Consider the following 25,845-nt stretch of genomic DNA (forward strand, 5'->3'; position numbering starts at 1 on the left):
ATCCTTAATGCTTTCTTTGTTAAAGTCAACACCATCTACTACGTGCTGAGAAAAAGCCTAGGAGGCAATGCTGTGTGGGGAGTGTGTCATAAGCTTGGCAGGAGCATGTGCACAGGAACTCCTCAGAGCTGGCAGTTATATACCACATTCTGATAAGAGCAGAAGAGTGTGGCTGTAAAATATAAAACTGAGACCAAAGCACTGCCATATCAGTACAGCTCAAACCCCAACAGTTTACGACTGTTAACAGTACTTTGCCCTGCTCATTGTGTGCTTCAAATGTTAGTCAGACCTGACAGTAGGCTTGCAGGTTAGTGTAATATTTCTGCAGTGCAAATGCTATTTATAATAAGTTATGACTACAATTTATTTACTAGAGGGAGGAGGAGGGGAGCAGACAAAGAGGCAGTCACTTCATCCTGCTAAAGTCAGTGACTAAACTGGAATAAAATCCAGGTGTCGCTGAATCTAGTTCTTCCACTTCTAGTTTTTCCACTAAGCTGTATTTAGCAGGACTGTGATGCTGTATTTTTATAACTGCAACTCCTTGAATGGTGGAGAGGGAACATGAATATTTTTCTCAGCAGAAGGGAAGACTTCTTACTCCTCTGTCCTGCTTCCAAGAAGAATAGTAATAAGTTTGACGCTACCATTAATTGGTCTTGTGACTTCATAAGTAAATGAACAATAGTCACACGTCCTTTTTATATGAGCCAGAAAGGCTCACTTTTTTTCTCTCATAGCACTGAATGAGAGACACTGAAAATAGTAAAAAGAGGAGTCAATAGTTATTTTGCCTCAGTTTCTTTATGCTTTTATATAGCTGAAGATCAGTTTGGAGCCCTGTGTTTTTGTGGTGTTTTTTTCTAAACTTTTTTTCCTCCCTAAGAGATAGTATATTCACTTCAACAGCCTCAAGACCTGCAGGATACATAGATTATGCTCTGGATTATCTTTCCTGGGGCAAGCTGCAGCAAACTGCAGCAAACTACTCACTGGGACAGTACAAAGTTATAGCAGTAATACACACATGCAAGCAGTGGAGGCACAATCCAGTGTTCGAAACATATATAAGCTTTGAGTGTGCTGGTGACTTCATGAGCCTCCCTCGTAAAACAGCCAAAATAAACAAGAAGGAAAATAAATACATGCAACCAGCATAATTTTGGGCTGAGAATGGAGGTGATTTGTAGCATTAAAAATGATGTATCTTTGTTCCTCAGCGCAACTTACTTAGTGTTAGACAGATTGGTTTAGTGACCACAATAAAGATTATTTCCTGTAGAAAAGCATGTTCCATGCAATAAACATTTTTACTATACTAAAACAAGTTAGTTAACAAATGCTTTCTATCAATCTATGGATAATACTTGTGCTGACAGGCAGATAGAAGACTTAGCCATCATCTTGACAAGATGAATCCCAAGGTCTATTTCTTGCAAAATATTCTTTTATAGCCTTGTTTAGCCTTTGTTTAGCTAAGCACATCCAGAGAGAAAAAAAAAACAAACATTTTTTTCCTAATCTTGTCAGTAAGAATTCATTGTCCAGTTGCTTATTATACCTGGCTTTGTGTGATGACCTCTAGCCCTAGCTTGCCTTAACAGGAAAAAGTAAAAAATGGGTGTGCATGTATATGAATATGAAGCAAAAGTCTTGCTGTAGACTGAGTCCAAATAAAGGAAAAGACTTATGAAGTCAGGTTCTGGACAAAGTGTCATATATAAATGCTGTCCTCAGGGCTTGATTCTGATCTTGTTCCTCTGTAACTTAAGAAAAACTCCAATAAAGCCAGTAGTTGCTGCTGTGAACTGCCATGAGATCAGCCTGAATTGCCATGATATTAATTATAAACAAATATTGTAATGCTTTTGCAGCTTTTGGAAAGTGTCCTCATATTTTAATGGCGGCATTGTTGTGTTTGGGGTGATTTAAGATGCAACAGCTAATCTACACAAAAAAGAAATTCCATTTCACCATTTGCAATTTAATGGAGTACAAAGAAGCAGGGAAAACACTCTACATAAATACAGATGTCTCCACTTCTGAGGCTTTTCTGTGTTCCTGCTACTTAAATGGGGATCAAGAATGATATTGTTCAGCGGGCTTGCTCTTTGTTTACAATAACCTCTTTGAAACTCGATGTCAAAATGGGTTTCCTGGATTGGTTATTGAATTTTGCAGGCTGGGACTCCACTGTGAGCACTGGGAACCTTTGGCTTTTTCCTTAAAAATAGCCCAGGTTTTGAAATTTGAAAAGCAGATGTATTTTGCCACCACATGGAAAAGGCTTGTTTTTCTGTTTCTCTAAATTTCAAGTATAATGTTTGTACCAGAGCAAAAAAGCCTCAGTAAAACTCCTTTCTGCCTGCACCATAGAATTTTATGCATCCCTTGCGTGGCCATAAATGACCAAAGCATGGGGATGAGCAAATTGGGCCCAACGGTTTTATGGATTCCTGAGCTAGTGGCAATGAAATATTGTACAGTTAATGTAAATTGTCAAGGATGACAGTTTAACATCCTTAACATATACACAGAGACCCTCTTGTTCTTCCTCAGACTCTGCCACGTAAGTCAGCCTCGGCCAGGCACTGCAAAACGTCACATACCTCACACTGTCTTTTGCAGGCCATCCTTGCTAAACTTCTATTTTCCCTTAGAGGGTATTTAAATAGACTAGCTCTTTTGCCAAACTCTTCTAGTTACAGTAAGGAGAGTGTCACCCAGAGCTTTTGCCAAGGGAAATGGAGCAAATAGATCCAATTTTAGCCTTACCAAATTTGATGCTGTTCTCGATCTGTACATGAGGGCGCAGGCATTTCCACGTATGCAGTGTCATATACAGCTTCCTATGCTTACTGAATATAAGATAACATGGCTTAACGACAGACTTCTAGCCTTTGCTCCAAATGTTGTGGTTTTTTATTTTTTTGTTTCATTTTACTCAGACCCCTGAAGTAATTAGCGCACCCTGTGGGTTTTTTGTGTGGTTTCTATCTGAATACCCATGAAGGAGTTAATTAGCTTGTTTGCAGTATCTCATTAATTCATTTTTGGCTGTGAACTTAATTGCTTCTTTATTACTGATGAGTAAAATAGCTTTAGGCTTCCAATTAAAGTGGACTTTGATGGATGTATAAGAGCTGGGCTTTCAGCTTCTTGAATAGGCAGTGGAATCGCCGGCCTGCATCCCATTGCAGACCAGGCTCCTTCATGGCAATGCTTCTTAGGGATAAATTTCTCTCGGTAGCAGACTTGGTCCCAGAGTTGCAGTCATTAAATTCCTCCAGTGGGAGGAAAATCAAATGGGAGTTAGCGCCTGTAAACCTCTGTGGGTAGGTGAAACTCAAAAATTAGGTGGAGGACCGAAAAAAAACTTATTACCAAGGGGGCAGATGTACAAAACCTGTAGTCCCCTCCACTATGAAACGGCAACTTTACTGATGTCCAGTTCCCAGTGGTGGAGGTCTGGATTTCTCTCTGTGGGCATCCTGAGTTTTACTGGAGAGCAAAAGCTTTTTTCAGATGTTTCAGGGCATATCAAACATTTCTTCTCAAAATAGCTTTTCTTCCCACAGGTATACGTAGGACAAGCTGGGGTGCATGCACGTCAATTTGCTTTTCCGGGCTTAGACTTCTAGGACAGTAGTACTTCCTTTTTAATCTGCCTTGAGATTACTGGATATCAAGCATTATAGAAGAACCCGGAATATTTGTGTTATAAAGAGATATAGCCATGTTAATTTTAAATAAGAAAAAGAAGAAGGTTGCAAATCTGTCTCTCACTTCTCCCACCCACCCCCTCTTTATGATTCAATGTGAAGAACACAAAATTTATATTCCCAATGGTGACTGGCTTGGACCCAATGACCTTTGCAAAAAATCCATTGCCTGCATGGAAAATGTAGTAAAACAATGTAAGCGTGCTTACTGTAAGCATGTATATTTCTTAACACAATAGGGTCCTGAGACCAGCTGAAGTCTCTGGATTCTTCTGCAAGAAATGATCCCACAGGGGAGCTATTATGATGCTCCCTCTGCTGGCTCTCAATCTACCTCCAAATTTTCCTTAGAAGACCTCACTTGGGCATTGATCCACAGAGAGAAAAATTACCATGTCTTGTTTGCTTATGTGAAGGGCCATTACAGCCTGAAAGGGGGAGACTGTTGCTACTTTGAATGGACAAGAACCAAAATTGTCAAGAAAAGGACATCTATCTTCAGATAAGATGATTACAGATAGCAGGTGGAAGAGTAAAGTCAAGCACTACTTACATTCCATGCCTTTAACTGAAAATCTACTTAAAAGCTGTTTGAAATGCTTTGAGTGCAATACATTTTCATGAGAAGAAAACGCTATCAGTCAGTGGCTTCTGTTCTACAAAAAGATCTAGAACTTCATAAGCTTAATTTCAGATTGTTTTTAATACTGTAACAGCTTACTTGCTTCACTCATAAAAATCTGAACTCTTTCTGACTTTTCCTTAATGATGGCTTTTGGGAAGAATTTCTGTTTCCTGGAATAGTGAAGGGGGAAAATCCTGTTTGCTTTAGAAATAGCTTCTTTTTATGCTTTTCTCAAATCAGAGGGTCACAAGATGACCAGAGTCACTGACACACAAATTACGAAACAAGATGATGATGGAACAAAAATTTAAACCAAATTAAAGGAAAAAAAAATAGAAATGCTGACAAGCTTGTTGCAGTACAGTCTGCTAACAATTTACCAATTTACTCTGGAATTCTCTATGAAAATTTCAATTATTGTGCAACATACAAGATCTAGCTATGACTATGCTTTTTCCAAAGGCCAAAAAGAGTGGGGAGAAAAAAAAGCAGCTTCCTTAGATGATACTATGGCACCTCTGTCCCAGTTTTAGCTGATTGCTTAAACACATGCTTAATAAATATGCTTAGAGAGTCTGCTGACCTAAGCTTTGCTTTGTTACCAACTTTAACGCTGGAGTTACTGGAGTTCATTATTGATATTCCAGTACAGCAGGACAATTGCTTTTCCTTCTCAGAAGTAACTTGTCTTGCTGCTTTAGGTAGTGTTCCCTTTGACAGAAGAAGGGAGAATGTGACTTAGAATGAATTCAGACTTTGGTTATAATCTGTGGTGGGGAGCCCAAATAGTAAAACTAAGCTTTCAATTTTATAAAATGGGAACTGAAGCAACAAGATGTGAGGAGGAGAAGGGAAAGGAGTAGAAAGATAGCTCATACGGGTGCAGGCAGGCAAAGGGCACAGCAGAGACCATCTGCAGCTCTGAGCAAGCTGTCTCCTGCTTGTGGCTTCTCGCTTTCTCTGGGTCCTCGTGATGATGAAGCTGCCCTGAATTTGCACGTTGTTATGCTGGATGTCGCTGAAAGGAACTACTGCTCATGGGAACCTCAGTTTTTGGCAAGAGCCTCTTTGCCCTAGTTCTGGCAACTCTCTCTGGCCTGTCATCATTACCCCGGTGCCTAGGCAAAGACTCTTAGTGAAATCTCTGGATGATGGTTCTATTTGTGGTGCCTTGACTCCTGTCTCTCCATAGGCACTGGCTTATGTGAGGGAATCTCATCAAAAGTATCTTCCATGAGGAAGGTTTCTTCTTACTTGGTCTACTTGGTCAGTGGAATGAGACACTGGTACCCAGACCCATGAGTGCCAGGCTGGTCTGTGACTGTGGTGATGGACAAATGTAACCACATACATTTGGAAGTGTTTTTCAGGAGTCTGGAGAATAAAGAGAGCTGGGAAGCTGGCAACCAAAATGTAACCCAACTGTCCTTGCCAGCCTAGACTCAATTTTTATCAAACAAGGTTCACAGTTATTGGAACAACAAAGTTGATTTAGAGTGCAGGGAGCAGGGTGAAGAGAGTAAAAAAAAAGTTGTCACACTTTCTGTTTAACTACTATTTGGGGCTTTTGTGGGTTGTGTCTGTTGATGACTTAGTCAAGTATCTTTGGGGTCTGATTATTTTTGCGTAGGATTACATAAATTTGTTTTGATTGCCGTTTGAGTCCCGCTGTATTCAGGGAAAGTGATTTTCTCATAGTTCCCACCCACCTTCTAGTGGAAATGTTGGTCCCATCTTGGTGTTCCTAGACAAGTGCCTCTTCAACTGTGTCTGATGTGTCCTTGCTGCCTTTGTTCTCTGCTTTTGTGGTATGTTTTGTTTTTTATCTCTTACCCACATGCAGCTCCAAGCAATAATTCTCAAACCCTCCAGAAACACCAAGACACTCAGCACAGCTCTGCTCCTACCCCAACCTTGCACGTGGCCTGTGTTTTTGGTGTTGACTTCTCTAGTTTTGGTTATCTGTCACATAAAGTAGCTTCAATACTGGTTTTACTTTGTCCCTGAATGGTTGTTGCACCCATCAACTTGACAGCCATTGCCAGTGACCACTTCACCAAAGGGCTCTGAGGAAGTCCAGCAGAAAGAGAGGGCCAAACTATGGTGACATTAAGGAACATAATTCATGGTGTGTATGGCATTAGTTATCAACACCGTAGTCTTGTTTTAAAGTTTGTGTACAGCTTTTTAGATCTTTGCTTAAATTTGCACATGGGCATAAGCAATCTCCATGTAACCTACCTTCATAGTTACCTCAGACATCTACAATTTCCTCCAATTTATGTGGCTTTGGTACAAGGTCTGAAGGCTCCCAATAGGCTCATGCGTAATCTAGGTTGGCCTAAATTCCACTGCAGTTATTGATAATCTTATCATGGACTTCTATAAGCACAGGGCTCATCCCTTCAAAGAAAAAGGCAGTAAAGAGACAGAGTGATGGTGCACTAAAAAACATCTGAAGATATTTGTCACAGCAAAATGTCGAGTGATATTTTTAGTTTGAAAAGGAAGAAAGGGGGAGGCATGCACTGTTGTAATTGTTAGGAAAGTTGTTGATTGCACTGTGAGAGAATTTTCTCATTTTTATGGTAATATCACTTAATTGCTCTCAGAAAATGGTGTACCTTGCTATTCTGGACGGATCTGGAGATGCTGGGATATGTTCTTGTTTGGTGTAAATTGGTGTAGATTTGTGCTGGAGCTACACACTTAGTGGCAGATAAAAATCTGTCCCTTTCTGTCTTTTAGGGGAAAATTTCAACAACTGTATTTCAAAAAGTCATGTTTTCTGTATCATGCCGTCTCAGGTTTAATACTACCCTTAAACCAGTATAAAAGTTTCCTAATTGCTACTCTGATAGAAGACATTTGACTTATATACTGCACTAGAGAATGCAGTTTTCACCATGCTGTGGTGAAGTTATTCAGTACGGTGTGTTTTTGTAACAGCATGACAGAACTTATTTCCCAAACAGCTTCAGAAAATTTAAGGTTTCCCCTCTGTCTTACTATTGTGACTTCCACGTTAGTACTTCAGAGTTGAAAATCTGGTAATAGATGGATGCAGCATTAGCACCAGCTCTGGTAGGTGTGAGAACCATCACACTTCATGGAGCTGTGAACTCCTCAGTATCTGTTTTGCACCTTGCTGCTATCATAAAGAGGAGGAGAGTGGCCCTTTGCAAAGCTGAGCTCTCTGTGTCCCGCCCAAGTCCTTTATAGATGAGCCAATTTCCTTCCCAAATGTTTGATCACAGTGGTGTTGCTGATGTTCCAAAGACAGCCTGGCAAACGGCTGCTTTTTGCTGGCAGAAAGGACCAGCCTTTGGAAATTCAACTTTGAGTTCACTTGGGAAAATGAGAGCTAGATTTCAATTGGCAAAAAGATTCAGACCTTTAATCTTGGTCACTTGTCCCTCATTTTTCCTTCTGAAATCCAGAAAGGTTATTTAAAAAGCAAAGGACTTTAGCGAAAGGGGAAATAAGCTATAGTTAGGAAAATATTTTCCAACCAGATAACGGCAGTCCAGAAAGGGCTTTTGAGTTCTGAAGTATTGGGCTCAGTTAAAAAAGAGTTGGGTTTTTTCCTTGATAATCAATACACTCTTTCTTGTTTTACATATTTAATTAAACCATGATGGAGAATATTAAACGCATGATATTTCAGAAATTTATCCTGGTTTTGCTGACAGTCCTGGAGCCTCTTTTGTCTTTCAATAAGTTTGCCTCTGACTAAATGTTTCTGATTACTTGGAACTGAAGATTAATTGCTGTATTCAACTTTACCCAAGCATGCAAATGTTTCTGGGAAGCTGACTGTAAACTGGGCCATAAGCAACCCGAGTCCCATAGATCATGTCCCAGGGCCAGCTGCTAGGATACTAGAATATGTTATGTTTTGTTGAGAGATAACACAATCTCTTTCCTGGATGTGCAAAAAATTGCTGGTGATGCAGCTCAGGGGAGATCGGGCCGGAGCCAGAAGAAACTCTGGATGGGAGATAAAATTGTAATTATGGAAACTTCTGCTTGCCTGATGCCTAAGCTCTCCCTGGGCACAAGGAGCTCTCTTCTGCCACATGCCTTTCTGCCCAGATGTTCCTTGGTCTCCATGTGGTGAGGCAGCTGGGTGCCTGGCACACATGTGGTCCCCTGGCCCCGTTGGTGGGTGGCCCTGCCTGCACTGTGCCGCAGCTCTGCAGGCAGCACTTGGGTGGCTGCTGCTTCTAAAACACAGCTGAAGGGGGAAGGGGCAATGCCCCCTTTATGAGACATCTTAATGCTCACAGCATTTGCCCCAATTTCTCATCTAACCTCTTTTTGAAAAGGAAAGCTACTGGGTCCCACTTCTGATCCAGGAAGGCTTCTGCTTCAGGACTGTTTGGAAAGGGAACAGAAACCCTTCTCCCTGAGTACTTTAGCCATGAGGGCAGATAGCATGGCTGGGTCTTGATTTGTTTCCCTGGCTTAGTGAATGTTGTGTTATGCAAGGCACAGTGGTTTAATTCAGAAGGAAGAACATAGGAATCTCTTCTCTCTGTTCAAATAGGATCCAGACTGGGCACATGGGACAGGAGGAGGAGGACTGAAATCTGACCTCGCATTTCTATGTAGTCTTCAACCACCTCTAAAATTTATGCATCAAAGAAGGTATATTTGGCTATACATTAGCAGAAAAGATGAAGTCCAGGGAAACTTTTGGAGGAAAGGGAGTCTGGTATCTTCAAGGTATACTTTATTAACACTGAGTTAAATGGCACATGGAAAATGCCCACCTGCCCTCTGCCCTTTCTTGTTATGGAGAGTGCCAATATCAGCCAGATATCTGCTGGCACGTGGCAGCTACAAACTGGGGTGCTGGATGCTGTTCAATGGTCCCAGAGGCAGGTGCTTAACAATGGTCCTGAAATCCACTTTGAGACTAAGTACCAGTTTTTTAATATTAAAAAAAAAAAAAAGGCATCCTTTTTCCTCACTGATTGGTGTGGTAACTTCTTAATTTCACCCAGGTCTAAGGCTGACTTTTTACCCCAGAGAAAGCAAGAGAAGCTCTGCCTTGAGAAGGTGCTGCTGGTGGTGCTTCTGAGTCGGGGCTTCTCGCAAATGATTGTCCTGGATCTCCCATGTCAGGGCTTCCCTTCGCAAGCCCACCTTGAGTTGTGGGTGTTGCTGCTCCTGCACTGCTGCTTGGCCCCATGCAACAGGTACACCACACAACCATGACCTCTTTCTCTGGCAAACCATGGTAAAAATATTGCAAGGAGCCAACTGTGGTTTGTTGTTTTTTGGTTGTTTTGTTTTGTTTTTTTTGGTTTTAGGTTGTTTGTTTGGATTTTTTTCCACTTTCCTCTGAAGACTTTCTCTAAATATCCGTAAGTCGCTCAGAAATTATAAATCACAGTGCATCTCTGCACCTGGGATGTCTCTGATGTGACGGATTTAGCAAGCCTGACATGCATGCTTGGAGGAAAGAAGTATACTAAGAAATGTCATGGGGGAGTGCAAGAAGGTGCTATCCCATTTGCTGCTTCACCATTGGAGATTGCAGACCAGTAAAGATGGAGATGGGTAGGGTAATTGCATGCATCTCAACTGTTTCTGGGAGAGCAGCCATGGATCAGGCAGTCTTTGTCAGCAGATTGTGCCTGGAGAGTTTCTCAGTGGTGATACAACTGCATCAGTCCAGTAGCTTCTCCACACCGAAAGGGATGTACCCCCTCTTCCTTCCCATCCCGTAGCTGTGGTCCTGCCTCCTCCTTGAGCTGGGAGTAGCACCTGTTGGTTCAGTTGACATGAAGAGCAGAAAAAATATTAGTTTTTAAGAGGCTGAGTCATGGGGTTTTTGTGGTTTGTTTGTTTGTTTGGCGCTTTTTTTGTTGGTTTTTTTTGGGGAGGGGGGGTTGTGCAGGTTTTTTGGGTGTTTTTTCCCCCTCTCTCTAGGTTTAGTGTGCTGAGCTGTCTCTAGGAGGCTGGTAAGCTGGGGATCCCATGCAAAGAGGTGGGAGGATTGGTGAGGAGGGGGGTGATCCCTTTAGTCAACAGTTAGACCAAGCTCAGCTGCGGTGGCAACCACAGCCTAATTAACCAGCAAGAGCTGTGACATGCTCAGCATTTTCCCCTTCTCTGAATGCCACAGAGCTTAGACTAAGCAGCACATTTGCAATGCCAGGAAGAAGTCTACTTTTATGCACAAATTAAAACTTTCTAATTATCTGTGATTTTTAGGTAACTTCTTTTATAATTTCTTACTGTATATTTTTTCATTTTCCCCCTTTATTTCTTAGACGCAGAGAGGAAGAAAAAGCTTTTTTAAAATGCAAAAAATCCTGACAGGCAAAATTTTGATGCTTATTCACTAATACAACTAAATTAATAGGGTATTTTTTTGCTTGGTTAGGAAAACGGAATTTTCAAATATTAAAACAAAAGAGCAGGCAAAGATTGCCAGTTCAGATGGCTATTTTTGCCAGTAAATAAATAAATTCATGTCAGTAATTTTGAGCCACTTCAGATCCTACAGACCAGAAAAGTGGAAAGCCACTCCTTGAATTTTAAGATGCTTGTGGAAATAATTCCCTTTGTCCTACAAGGAGAATTAGGGGATCTGCTCAGACATTCCTGGTGGTTTCACTGAAGGAGATGAGAGGGCTGGACTTGCTTTCGCATACGCAAAGAGCAATAAAACAAGCAGCCAAATGGTCAGAGAAGTCCCCGTAAACATATCAAAGTTTAATGTTCAGTTTACGTAGCGGGCCTTGAATGTCTATAGAAGATGGATTTAAGCTGGGCTGTCAGGCTTGGAAGCAACACAGGCACAAATGCGTACTTGGTTTTCCAGCTCTGCTGAGAGGACAGTAACAGGGGAAGGATGGGGGACCAGAAAATGGGGAAGATTTTTAAACCACTGGTTCATGAGTGTTTGGTATGTGAATGCATATCAACATGTATAGAAAAGGAAAGATGTGCAGTGTTTGCTTTGTTTCTTTTTTCCTTCTTTTTTTTTTTTTCTTCTTGTGCAGCTCTGTCACTTAACATAGAAAACACCAGGACCTCAAACAAGCAACAGCTTCTGCCATTGATGCCTATAATAGGACTGTGCTGGTGATAAATTACAGCAATGAGCTTGTTAGCAGAGTCCAGGCCTTAAACACTTGCTTAGTTACCGTAGCTATAGCTCCAGATCATCAAAGTGCTCGAGGGGACCCAATGCCTGTGACAGGAGAGCTCCTCTAACTCAGGCTCTGCCAGGGGAAGAAGGGGCAGGATTTCCATCTCTCTGCCTTGCAGAGATGTTAGCAAAAAGACTCAGCAGCACTCAGTACGGCCCTACTTTGCTGCGAAGATAAGTAGTGACAGCATTTTTTACCTTTTCTTTTACTGTATTATTTGACCTCCTGTTAAGGTGTGAACTTACTAGTTCTATAAAGAAAAAACTGCCTGAGCCTATTCTGCAAGCAGAAACAGCTTCTCTTCAGTCTTCCATGAAAAGATTTAGATGAAACGGAAGATGGGAGCTTGTTTCACTCAATACTGATCAAAGTAATGTAATATGTATTTACTTTTCTCAGTTACAGGCCTGAAATGGGAGGCTCTAGTGAAAACACTTATTTTTTTTCTTTTTTTTTCCCCCCTCTTTTACAATCTTATCATTTTAATGCTGCCTGCTATTTATGCCCGAAGGAAGGGAAAGGAGAGAACAATAACTTGAAGCACTGTGACCTAGGTTTAGGGCAACAAGAACTGAGGAAATTGAGCAGCAGATCCACAGTTGCAGGCTGATGGAGGCAGGCCAGGAGGAGGAGGAGGCAGAGGAAGCAGTAGCTCATAGCTGCATCTGCTGGCTCAGTGCAGCTGAGGGCCTCCTTTACTGGTGCTGCGTCAGTGTGTGTGTGCTTGGTGGTCAGGTTTGATGGCCTCATCTGTCTGGTTTCAAAATTTCGGCTGTGTCTGGTGCACTTCTGATCTGTGGCAGAGCCAGAAAAACTGCCCAAGGAGAAAAAAGCGGTGTCCAGGTGGGGTCCCTGCACCTGTGAAGCACAGCCATGGCCTCAAGACTCTGCTGCTTTGGCTCAGTCAGACTGTGGTTTCTCTCAGAGGGGTGCCAGGGGCTTTTCCAGCCCCCTTAGCCCATGGTCTTTGCAGCATGAAGCACAGTGAGGGAGTTGCCCACCATGTAGGTGGAAACAGGAGGAAAATAGTTTGTGCAGCTCCTGCCAGGAGTAGAGCATGGAGTGCCTATGACATTGGGAGATTTAGTGTCAGGGAATGGGACAGGTGGTGCAGGGATGTCCCTGGAGGAGATACAGAGCAACTGTGAGATAGAGGAACCTTGAGAAGTTATGGGGTGGGATGAGAAGGCCAGAAAGGCAGCAGCTTTTCGTACAGCTACGTTTGGGGTGACGTATCAAGTGCGTTGCTTTTGAATGGGTAAAACAAATCATTGAACTTGGCTGTGTTTGGATGTCTGACCATCTGTGTGCTTAATTACTGTCCTTTTCTCTTTTAGGATCTGGTCCAAGCTACAGTAAAGTCAGCAGAACCTTGTTCGCTTAATGGATTGTGCCATTTAGGGCCAAGATATTTTTTCTGCAAATATTTTATGATTTGGGTGGTGAGCAGGAAGGCAATTGGCCGGTCCTGTTTCCTTTCCTTGCAATTAATTTTGGGCAGTGAAAATTTTGTTCTTTTTAGAAAATATCTTTTTTTTAAACCAGAATGTTTGTTTTTGCAAAATTATGTGTACTTTTAAGAAAACTTTTAATGATTGAATGAAAAAAAACAATGCAGATTTTTTTGTGGTTCTACATTTCTAATTTATTATTTTTTCTTGTCTCCCTTTTAAGAAGCTAAAAGGGAAGGAATGAAAGGAGTAATTATAAACTTTTTCAGTAAGAGACTTTTGAAACTGAGCATCTTGAAAAGCCTGAAAGAAAAAAAAACAGTTTATACAGAGTATGACAAACTTCTTGCCTCTGACCTTGAGTATATTTAACTTAAATAGAGTTCATAGGAATTCTAGGCAGTCACCTGGAAGGAGAAATAATCACAGAATGGTTTGAGTTGGAAAGGTCACCTTGTCCAATCCCCTGCAATAAACAGGTACTTCAACTAGATCAGGTTGCTCAAAGCCCTGTCCAGCCTGATCTGGAATGTTTCCAGAGATGGAGCATCTGCCACCTCTCTGGCCAATCTGTTTCAGTACCTTCACTGTAAAAGAATTCTGCCTTATGTCTAGCCTGGGTCTACCCTTTTTCAGTTCAAAACCATTAACCCTTGTCCTGTCACAGGAGGCCCTGCTAAGAAGTCTGTTCCTCTCTTTCTTATAAACCCCCTTTAGGTCCTGGAAGTAGGTCACCCCAGAGCCTTCTCTTCTCCAGACTAAAGAACCCCAACTCTCTCAGCCTTTCCTCGTAAGGAGAGGTGTTCCATACCTCTGATCATCTTCATGGTCCTCCTCTGGAGTTGCTCCAACAGTTCCATGTCCTTCCTGTGCTAAGCATGCCAGAACTGGGTGCAGCATACCAGGTAGGGTCTCACCAGAGCAGAGCAGAGGGACAGAATCACCTCCCTCAACCTGCTGCCCACACTCCTTTGGGTGCAGATCAGGACACGATTGGCTTTCTGGGCTGCCAGTGCACATGTTGTCAGCTTGTGTCCAGTCTCTGATCCACCAGCCTCCTAAGTCCTTCTTGGCAGGGCTGCTTGTGATCTGCTCATCCCCCCAGCCTGTATTTATATTGGGGGTTGCCCCAAGGTACAGCACTTTGCATTTGGTCTTATTAACCCTCATGAGATTCTTGTGGGTCCACTTCTCTAGCTTGTCCTGGTCCCTCTGGATGGCATCCCATCCCTCAGGTGTGTCAACAGCTCACAAGGGAACTTCAGGTTTTTCAGTTTTCCATTTAATTTGAAATCTGTGGGACAAAAATGTTCTCAATTTGTTAGCATCCATCTTTCAAATTCACTAGATCCCTGTCAATAGGACAGCTCAGAACTGGAATATTACTGAACTGGAAATGCGGTTCAGAATTAAGATGCAGTGTTTCAGAGAGGGGGGCTTATGTGTCAGTGGACACATACAAAGATGCTAAAGAAGGCTACAGGTAGATATCAAGGTCTTATTCACTCTGAAAGTTGCTGTCTTGTATATTCAAGCTTCCGGTTTTCCGTTTAAACCAATATTTATACAGAATGAAAATATTCACACTATAAAATTTTTAATATATAAACCCCAGTATCCCCCTAATTATTCAGTCAGCTGTTTGGATGTGTGCACTGACAGGGACAGTATGAAGGAACAGTGGCTCAAGTGTTTTTTAGTGTGAAGGGTGTTTTTATCTGTGTTAGCAACTGTTCAGTAGGCAGCAAGTCCTCAATAACAAATTTTTTTTAATCCTGATTTTGTTTTATTTTTTCCCATTTCCTTATTTCTACAGCTTGCCCATCAACTTCATGCCAGTCCTGGTCAGCCTCATCTGAGGGATCAGAAGCAGTGAAAACTGTCCAGTTTCTGGGTGGGTTTTTTTTCTACTGCATGGCTTTGTTTATAAGATTTTATTTTTTTTCATTTCTATAAAGAGCCTTTCATTGCACAGAACCCCTGGCACCTTTAGTGGATTTACTGAGAAGCACCAAACAGGTTTTTAACATGTTGCAAAAATGCAGCCACCTCTGAGGAAGAATGTGTTATTTTTGCTGTTTGGGACAAAGTGTAAGACAAAAATATCTGCCTGGACTCAAAGCGTGGAGCACTGGGAGGTGAATTTCTAGGATGTTAAGTTTATGGAGTTAGAGAGGATGTAGAAGGTGTGTTTAGGTACTAGCTGGGTCTTATTGGAGAGATGACATCTTGATCCCTTTTCTCATGTCATAAGATCAGATATAGATTAGGGAAACAGTATGCAGTCTAGATCAGAAAGTAATTTTCTCTCTTGGTGGCTTCCTCTAAAATCCTATTGTGACTGAAAAATATTGATCCTTTTGATGAAGTGTTTCAGAAGGGCTTAACATACAACTGCGGGCCCATACCCAGCAAAGCACAATGACATTTCAGTGTGTAGAAGGCTCTGCTCTTGCTGAGGTAATGAGGGACCCCACAGCTGTGTTACTCCAAGGTTTCTCATAGTAATTTTCCATGAAGCTATGGAAAAATATTTATCCTTCCTTCTATAAACATGTCTGTAAGAGATTTAAGGGAAGGCGCGCATGCAGATACACAGAGAGAAAGTCCCCTTACATAGCCATAAGTAACAAAATGCCTGTTTTAATATTCTAAGAGGCTTCAAGAAAACCTGTGTTTTCTGTCACTGACTCCACTTTTGTGTGTAGTTAGACACAATATATGTAGTATGTCTCAGGTTCTTGTCACCTCTGTGTCAATCCATGTGCTGGGAGGGCCATTCTCTGGGATAGTGTAGATTAAAGAAACTGTGCTTACTTCATGTTCTGCAGTAAGTCTGGGGTGCAGAACATGAAAATAATCACTTATGAAGATGACCCACCTCTCTCCTCATTCTCTCCCTGCTTATGCATATCTGGATCTCTTGTCTCTCGTCCCAGGACAGGTCTTCACACAGTTCCCACCTCCATGAAATCAGTGATATTACATTGCAGCAAGGCCCTTTGTAATAGTGAGGCTGGTGCTTTTATCTGCAGTTATGTCTTCCCAGCATCTTGCCAACATGCACAGTAAGGTAAAAGGGAGAGCCAAGCACATGCATACCCTCAAATGGAAAGTTGTGTTTATGTGGTTGTGGTTATGGTCGGACAGTAACCAGCTTTGCATTCCTGGGCATACACAAGAGATGTGTCTGAATTTTCTGAGTCTGCCAGTTCACCCGACATTATTTCAACAAAAGGTCTTTGATTAGGTCACAGAATGCAAGATAAGAAAGGACTCTTTTTGACCAGGCACTGTTTCTCTTGCTGATTCACAGATCTAGGACCTACAAGGATGGTCACAGATTCAGATGACTTTTCTGTGGGAGGAAGAACCCGAACAATCTTTCTGAGGCTAAGTGGAGATGATCTGGCCATTACTGGATTAAATCTTTCTTCAAGCCCAATCAGGTAGGCCATGATGCTATTTTTCTCTGCAATGGGCAGCTTTCCCTAAAAAACCCCACTAAAAAAACCAAAAACCAAACAAAAAAAAAAAAACCCCAAACAAACAAAAAACCATGCCCAAACCCCCAAAACAACAAAAAAACCAACCAACCAAAAAACCCAAGCCCCTCAAAACACCAACCAAACCTGTCCTGTAGAGCTGGTCAGACAGTCAAACTTGTAGGAGTTTTGTGGAGAATCATGCTGCTTTGAAATTCGTTCCTGGTCTGCAGTTTGAATGAAAACTACAAGTTTTGGGAGTTTCTCACTTGCCATCGTTTTTCCTAAGTTTTAATTTCCAAATTTTTGCCTGTTATATGTTTGAAACAGTGCCAAGGTGTTCAGTGCCAAACACATACCATATTTTGACTTAGAATAGGAATGGTATTTCAATCAATAGATGGACTGAAGTCAGAACAGGATTCCTACCCAACACATACACACATGGTCTAATTCTATGCTCATATTGTAGGCAATAGTATAGGAATGAAAAACAAGAAAGATCATGTAGTGGGATTTTAAATGACATTTCTTAAATTTCCTCAATTAAATTTTAGATACTTGTTCAAATGAGGCTTTTCCTAGCATTAATTGAATTTTAAGAAGAAAATGTACTTTTATCAAATCAGACTTTTGGAAAGCTGTACTGATCGTGTTTTATTACTCAGATGGGTTTTTTCCCTTTTGTGCTTCTGGAAAATGCTGGTTGCAGGGCTTTCTTTTTTTTTTTCTTTTTTTTTAACTGAAACATCAAATATACTAGTGAAGACTTGTATTTGTTAGTGACCCTCTGTCAAGGAGGGCGCCATTAGGGCTGCTTATCCTGATACCATATTTAATTTCTGCTTGGAACTTTTAGCACTAATATCATAAATGGGGATATAAGGGGCTGTAGGCACATCTTGCTGTCAGTTGCTGTATTCTGCAGGCCAAAAGGACTTGGCTGTTTCTGTAAGGAAGAATTATGCCTCCAACATTATAGAGACATTGGCCTTGGTAAGAAAGCTCAGGTGATGGAATACTATCCCACTCCTAGCTAAGCTGTTCTACTGATACTTTTTTTTTCCAGTTTAGAACTTGTTGCCCTCTTTTGATCTGAATTTTATTTTTGTTTCAGTTTCCAGACACTGTCTTTTTCTTCCAAATTACAGATCTATCTATATGACCTCCAAGCCTACTGATGTCCAACCTGAACCTCCCCTGGTGCAGCCTGAGACTATGTCCTCTTATCCTGTTGCTGGTTGCCTGGGAGAGAAGGCTGACTCCTACCTTGTTACAGCCTCCTTTCAGGTAGTTGAAGAGGGTGATAAGGTCTCCCCTGAGCCTTCTTTTCTCCAGGCTGAACAATTCCAGCTCCCTCAACCTCTCCTCATAGGACTTACCCTATAGACCCTTGATCTGTCAGTCTTTGTTACTGCTTATCGTATTTTTGTCACATTTGAGTGTTATCTGCAATTATTTTATACATATTTATTTATTTGGGTTATTAATATTGGTATTGGAGCTGTTGACCACAACATGGACAGCTGCAGGATTTCACTAGAAACACACCCTCTGGCCAAAGGCCATTGCGCTGCTGGTCTGCACTGCCCATTGTGAGCCTTCAGTGGACTGTGAAGAATTGCTGGTTTTAGTGGGTCTCTGTAAAGCACAGGGACCTGTAAAGCACCTTGTGAAATCATGGATCTAGATCAGAACTTCTGTAAGACAGAGGTCCCATTGCCACTTTCATATTTTACACATCATGTCCAAAATCTTGCAGTGTAATTATTATAGTGGTAACAACTATATTCTGCCTGGCATAGAAATTCCCTTTCCTGCCTGAGTATGGCCTGAGTATATTTGAAGACACCGGTCTCTAGGGTCATCATTCCCTCTTACTTGTACCTGATACTTCTGGCTAAATAACACTTGGCAGAGATGAATTTGACCTTAGCTTGCTCGTGGCTGACTACTGTCGATTCCAAGTTATGACATGTAACGAAGCTGGGGATCTTATTGCCACAAGGGATCAACATACCTCCAGGACTTAGCAGGATCCTAGAAAGAAAGAGAAGCTCATTTGTATGCAAGCAGATGAGTAAGAACATCCATAATTATGTGAAGAAGGTACTGGCCTGTCACACAGAAGACCTGCTTCTTTTTCTAGATCACCATCACTCGTCTTTTATCCCTTCCTGCTTTACTTTTCCCTTTTTCCTCCTTCCTCTAACATAGTGCTTCAGTCTGCCTAGGTTTTAATTCATTCAACAGATATATGAGGTCAAACAATATTCTAGATGGTTCTCATTGTAACAAAAAGAACTAGTCAATTCCTTGACCAATATATAACATTAATTCAGAGGGAGGAGTTTTTAGGAAAGTAATCAAACTGCATGTTTGGTTAGCGGGAAGAAGGTGAATGATTTTAGAACAGTTGTAGCTGTTCCTCTCTTCTTATGGGATTTACACCCACATAACTGGGGAATGTGTTGAACCCTGTGCCTTGCTGTCTGCTCCTTCTAGTAGCCCTTCACTTTTATATTGGCTAAGCCTTATTTAAATATTGTCCCTGTCCAATTGGAAAGAAACAGAAAGGAGAATTTTGAGAATGAGACAAAATATGATGTAACGATGCTAAAATAAACATGGTACAGGAAAGGCAGGAAAGTCAAGCTCAGTGAAAGCTGTAGAACAAGCTGAAAATCTTTGTGTGGAAGGTTTTTTCCAATGGAAAATGCTGATTGATCCATCCCCTTGTGAAAAGGTGTTAATTTCAAGTAAACCTTATTTAGAAGGAGTGATTCCACTCCTTGGAAAAAAAGGAGAAAATATGGAGAAAACCACTTCCCATAACATTACAGTCTACTTTTGAAAGTTTGAAATTACTGCCATTTTGTCTTTGATATTATTCAGACTGTTTTAAAATTTTGATTAGCTGAGAATTTCAATTTCTGTTTAGCTTTTGCGCTTTTTTTCCCCAAATGGATTTGTTAATTAGCAGTGTTTGATTTCTTTCTTTTTCTTTGCCTTTTTCTTTTTTTTTAAATGCTGGTTTATCCCATGAAGGAAAAAAATAGTTATGTTATGCAAGTCATTTATAAGGAAAGGGTAGTTGAGCAAAAGTAATCTCATGAGGAGAGTCTACAAAAATAATAGAGAAAATCTTGTACAGGGGTACCTACAGCAGCACCTGATGCTGAACCAGGGGTACGGGTGGCAGGATCTCCAGGGCATGCAGTATTGGATATACATAAACGGACTGCTGGGAGGTATTTTAGTGAGACCTCCATCCTGCATGGTGGCCAGCAAAATCTGTCATTGTGTTTCAGCAGGAAGAACCCAAACTTCTCTTTTCCTGTGACCTTGATCTCAGGTTTCCATTTGAAAACTAAGAGTGAAGGATGGTCCCAACTGGCCACAGTATATTTCCATGGCATAGGATGGCAAACTCACTTTCTTGCTTGGTGTCTGGTCTTCAAAGCTTGAAAGAGGCTGGCAGGACCCATCTGCCTGTGTTACTGGCTTTTGTACAGTTTAAATTCATGGTCCTATGGAGCTCACTTTGTCATTTCTGACCACTCAGAGGTGACCATCCCAGAGCTCTGCCAGAAAACACTGTACTTCCTTACTGCGAGGACAAAGTGGATAGGGAGAAAGATGGACCTTGAAGACCAGAATAGAAAAGCAAGATGAAAAGCAGTATGTTTTTGTAGGCTGGCTTCTAGTCAGATGAAAAGCAGCTACTTTTCATTTATAAGTACAAGTACGAACAATTAAGGAGGAGCCAGGTGGGTGGCAGGGGTAACACTGTGTGGGATTTTGCTTGGGGAAACTGAGCCAGGGAGAAACAGTAATTGTCAGCCAAACATAGTTATTGAAGTCTGTTTAAATGGCCCTAAAGGAAGGAAAAAACAAAAAAAGATTCAAGTGCTAAGTACTCACTCTATGAGACTTGAAGCTTGGCAAAGTAACTCTCTCTCATGTCTTTGTTCGAAAAAAGAAGGACTTTGAAATTTTTTTTTTTTACAGAAACATTATTGCATCAATGAGAGAACAGACTCTGTCATCAATTTTTCCACTTAATGGAAACAATTTTGGCTAACTGCCTGGGGTAAGCAAAGACTAAGAACTGATATGCGGCTGTATTGCTTCCATGGCACATACAGCCTACAGAGCTCTAAGTGTCCAGGTGACATTATTCAAGAGAGATTTTTATCTTGGCTCCTTAGTCAAAAGAATGTAGGTACAATGTTTTGCAGCTGTGATTTGTATCTTCTGAGCCAGGAAGGAAGTTTTAGCTGTAGTAACCCTCTGTAACTACTGTCCTGGAAGAAGCAGCACATACTGGAGGGGTTAGATGGAGAAATGGGGACAGCTTAGCTTGTGAGGAGGACTGTGATGCTGCACCTTTGCCAGTAATGGTTTGCTGTCATGTGTTGGTCTGTGAACTGTGGCAGATCAGCTGTTGTTTCACAAACAGCAGAGCTGTCCTGGCAGGAAGGGTGAAAATCTCTGATGTGGGTGTGGGAGGGAAACCTGGGGAACTACTGCAGAAGCTGCAGGGTAAGCCCTTTCCCTTCGTGAATCAGAGACACGGATTTAGCAGCTACCTGGAGACATAAACACATGCCTTTGTTGCTGTGCTGCGGAGCAGCGTGGAGACTGCAGGGAAGTAACCTGTCTCTGTGCCAGCAGCTGCTGCTGACCTGTCCACAAATTAGCATTAGAAATAAGCATGAAAAATGCACAGGGGCCCATGTTCCTGAGATCTCTGTCTGGGAGGGAAACAAAACATGTTTTAGAAATAAAAGCAAAAAGGAAAGTCTGATAGCACAGTCTGCTGAGCCCAGCATTCCTGCTTCTCACAAGAACAATGTTCCATGATGATGCCTGTTGTATAGGAAGATGAGGGGATATGCTAGTAGGATGATTATATCTGGTTTGCTGTCACTTAGCATATGAAAAGCTTGCTGAAAATTGGGTGGGTAGTAGGAATGACTTGTGATGTTAGAAGAACCTGCTGAGCCACCTTTACAACTACAGCATTATTACAAGAGAAAGGCAAAACCCAGACGAAGGGACCCACCTCCTCTGCAGTAACAAATGGCTTCAAGGTGGGTGACCAGAGTTCCTGGAGCAATCTTTTGTCTAATGCAGGTTTGACCCCAGCCAGGGCTTAACCACCATCAGAAACCATATTAAAGACATGTTCTCTTGCAGGACCATGAAAACAGAGTTTTTAAACTATGTCAACTGACATGTTTAGTTAGCTTTTGATAAAAGGTATGACGCAAAATTTTGCTACTTGCAAAACACAGACTAGTAAAAATGAACCTGTTTTCCTGTTGTAACCATGGCCTAAAGCTGTACAGAGATTATTGATATTTTAATAGTGCTAGAAGATTTCAACTGTCTCCTTAACCATTTTCAGATCTGGTTTGTTTTTGTGATGTAGATGGGATGTGCCTGTTTTAGTTGAGCTTGCTAATAATCTGGTGTGAGGTGCTGCATGGGCACCTTCCAGAGAGCTGGAATGAAGGCCAAGAAGGCAGCATGCAGAAGTAATCAGGCCAGCACAGCATTGCTGGCTGAGCGTTCAGGTTAGCGCTCATCCTGCCCGAGTCCTCTTTCACAAGCATGCATTTTAATGATGAGTTAAATGAGCTTGCTTGTTTAATTGTGCGATGCTTTTTGGCTTCAGGAGTGAATCATCCTCAGTGCACATCCACGGGAGAGTGGGGGAGTTCCTGGCAGGGCGCCGGGCATGCCCAGGCCAAGGGCTGCGGCCGCAGCTGTGGGCCCTGCAACCCAGCACACTGGAGGTGTTTGTTGCTTGTGTACCACTCGCCGTCCTCGTACACCAGGGTCCTGTCCTGTCCCTATGCTTCCCAACTGGATGGGCTGCACTGGCTGGGGACAGATGCTGCTACTTCAGTTTGTCTAACAAGCTTCGGTTTTTTACTCCCCCTCTAAATGTAAACATTTTTATACCTGCTAAAATTAAGTACAGTTAAAAGGAGAAGGGAAGCAGGAAAGCTGATTAGCCGGCTATCTGTTTAGCTCTGAGAAATCCCAAGCTCAGGTAACAGTAAGCAGCGCCGATTTTGGGTTTTTTGCAGGTATCTAGGAGAGTCTTAACTGTTACCTGTATAACACAGGATGAGGGATACATGTACTGGATACATGGCTGGAGGGCTGGGGAATTAAAAAAAACCAAAAGAGGAATGATGTCTCATATGGCTTAAATATTTACATAGTTTTAGTTGAGTAGGAGAAGAATATTTGAGTTCAGTTGACCCAAACACAAATGGTGTGTTTCTTCAATTCCATGGGGTAAGGGGCTCCTTCAACTGAAGTCCTTTTCCCTCCCACCTACATTTTTTGCTACAATACTTCCTGCTGGTGTTGTTTGAACACCAGTTCTCAGTATCCTTTTCTTTGCCATCAGTTTTGGCTGCTTCTGGACTGACCCTGCTGCTGGGTCAAAACCAGAAGTTTTGAAAAACAGATGTTTTTTTCTGTGTACCTGTCTTGCTTCCAAGACTGGTGATGGCAATTCCTGCAGTACACACACCTCCATCCCAACTCCATATTTTTATCGCTATTAGATTCCTGAGGAAGGATACATGACTCTGATAGGATTACGAGCAAATTCATTTTGTGCACTGTTGTTTTACATTCTTAGTACTTGAAACCTATTTTATCTGCGTGTGTGATTAACAGCATAAGTCACTGTAGATGTATATATTTGTAGATTTTTGTCAGCTAAAGAACAAAATTTAATTTCCCCAGAGCTTTTCTTCTGACTCTTTTGCCTTTATCCCACCTTTCCCCCCCCCTTCCTTTTTTTTCCTTGCTTTTAGGAGTGCTGACAAAGAATCCAGCATAAACTTGGCTGCTCTCTCCTTCATTTGTGCTCCTCCTTCAAATGGGTTGTCTTTTGTGGTCATGGTTAGGACTTGGAAGTTGCCTGATCTTAGAAACAAGCTATGGCTTTCTGCTCTTCTCCTGTTACCTCAGCATGTGCAGCCCTGGCAGTGTTAAGGTCTGTTCAGGCATGTCAGTCCACCAAAGCCTGAGGTTAAACAAATGTGACTGGCTTTTGGTTTAATCTAAGGGCAAAGAAAAACACAGAGTTATTAGTTGGTTTTTTGATATATTTTAAAGAAAAATATCCCTGATTTCAAGTTATGCTATAAATGTTATGGCCCTGATTTTACTTTTGAATGGTTGATGGAAATGGGTGCTTTTGTTAGAGGAGCTACAATGGACAGCAGGTCATACACAAGCAACAGTTTTAGAGAGCTTCCTTTGCTCCCAGGAAATAGAAATTCCCTGTACCTACTAGAATTGTATCTTAGCAACAGAGATGATTTCTTCAGGATCCCTGAGCTGCCTCAGGGATACCCTGCAGGATGAGATTGTACAATGTCTTGGCTTCAGTGGTAGACCTGAGTGAAAACACTTCCCATCCCTCCTCTCCTCCTCCCGCTCATGGCTTTGTCTGTGCCAGTCAGCTGTCTGCATGGTGGTGGTGATGGTGAGTGAACTGCACAGAAACACTGAATTAAATCATCCCCAGTCCTCAGGTCTGTGGGAGGAGGAGAGGGTGAGGACCTGCAGTGTAGAAGGGGAGCAGGCCCACCATTGCAGACACAGAGGTGATGGTTTGCAAAGCCAGTGTCTCTCTCTGCAGCGTGTGCCCCTCCTCCCCATCACAGAGGATGAAGGGTTCCTGGTGCCCCAGAAGGTTTACCAAGGTCTGGGTAGGCAGCAAAGATCTGTCCTGTCCATCCTTCATTCTTTTTTGCTGTTGGTTGCAGTGTTATGTTGACATTTTCTGAGGAGTCAATAAAAGCAGAATACATGAACACTGGAAGGAAGTGCTGAAGGCTGCATCAGGTGATCCTGCACTGTTAGCCCACCCTTGTCTTCATTTACCTGGAATAAAACTGAATCCAGGGTGGAGCTGAGCAAAAAAGAATAAGCAGAGGTTCTTGTAGGGAGAAGGATAAAGACTCTGCCCAAGAACAGTGAACTAATTGCAGCAAAAATGCATTTGGAGGATACATCCTTTCTGTTTACAAATATTATGCAAACATTCTTTTTTTTATTTAACCAACTTTTCATCTTGCTGGCTGACCCAGTGAATGGTTAGAGGGAGCATAACTGAGTCTGGAGAGTACTTGTACATGATTTGAATATTTGTTATTTGTTTTATCTCTGTTGGTTGCTTGCAGTATGCTGTAATTTCTTTCCTTCATTTTTTGATACCTGCCTTGGGAATTCCCAAACCACAAGAAATTTTTACATTAGCTCTATGAATGCTTTCAATGCAAATAGGTGTGCCAGTCTTTCAGCATATCTTCATTAATGGATATATGTTTGCACAAGAACCTGCAGTGTTATCCATGTTTGTGAACATTCTGGAAGATGGAACTAAAATGTTATGAATGTTTGCAGTAAGCTCACGAAAAGAAACTTTGAACACTGTGAATTTGTAGGGTTTTCTTGAACAAACATCTGTAAATACTTCTCCTTTCCCCTGCTGTACTCTTTTCTCCAGTATGCATGTAGCTGGGAAAAGCAACACCTGTATTTTTTTAAAAATGAGAGCTTCATCACCTATTGCAGAAAAGGATATATTTTCATGACCTGAATATAAAACATTCTTTAAACTTTTGTTGTGGAGTAAGGGGAACTCTGGACTATTGAGCTCAGATACTTGCAGAGAGATGAGGGGTAAAATGCAGGTTGAATCCTTCCTCTCCCACACCATCAGTTACTGGAAATAAAACCTCTCTGTACTGGCAAAACGGGAGTGCAGTCTGGAGCATATGTGATTGTCCCAAAGCAGAGAGCAGTGTGGTGCTGTTCTGGCCACAAGGGCTTCTCACTTGGCTTGGTTAGTGATGGAGATGGCCTGCAAGAGCCCTTTGGTAGGGTCATGGGGTAGAAGCACAGTCCTGTTGCTGCTCTACCCTCCTGAATGAAGGCAGTTCACCTGGGATGTCTCCTCTCCTTATCGGGCATTCTCTGAAATGAGAGTGCTCCAAGTTCCCACATGCAGCCCAATTTCTTTATAAAGCCCTCCTACAGAGATGTCTATTGCAGCACCCCTTTTGTCTCCATCAAGATAGGGAAATTCCACGTAATTAGTGAAGGCTGTTGGTGTATTACATATGGTTGTCCCTTAAAATTTGTCTCAGCGTACATGTGACACACTCTGTCTATGCTTGAATTGTTTGTTTTGACTAACTCTCTATTCCCTGACAAAAAATTCTTTTTCTAGTTTGGGAGAGGGTTATATGGGTTTTGGTTGTGTTTTTTGTTTTCTTTTTAATTTCGGGCCTTGGTATTTTAGAAATTCTTGAGTAGTCTTTGAAGGTAGTTTCATGTTGGAGCAAG

At 41.8% G+C, this 25,845-nt stretch overlaps 1 protein-coding gene across 4 annotated transcripts in view; it reads left to right on the forward strand.

Annotated features, from left to right (window-relative positions):
• The window catches only part of LOC127469156 (uncharacterized), a 643,570-nt gene that overhangs the window by 44,045 nt on the left and 573,680 nt on the right, over positions 1–25,845 (forward strand). For all 4 annotated transcript variants that reach the window (XM_051783174.1, XM_051783175.1, XM_051783176.1 and 1 more), the window contains exons 2-4: positions 14,787–14,864; positions 16,287–16,419; positions 17,607–17,745. In XM_051783174.1, coding sequence (XP_051639134.1) covers positions 14,787–14,864; positions 16,287–16,419; positions 17,607–17,745 — 350 coding nt within the window. The remainder of the gene's footprint in view (positions 1–14,786; positions 14,865–16,286; positions 16,420–17,606; positions 17,746–25,845) is intronic.

Source organism: Manacus candei, unplaced genomic scaffold (assembly GCF_025592945.1).
Source record: "Manacus candei isolate 608988 ecotype Guabito, Panama unplaced genomic scaffold, ASM2559294v1 h1tg000017l, whole genome shotgun sequence".
In the NCBI taxonomy this organism is placed as follows: Eukaryota; Metazoa; Chordata; class Aves; order Passeriformes; family Pipridae; genus Manacus; species Manacus candei.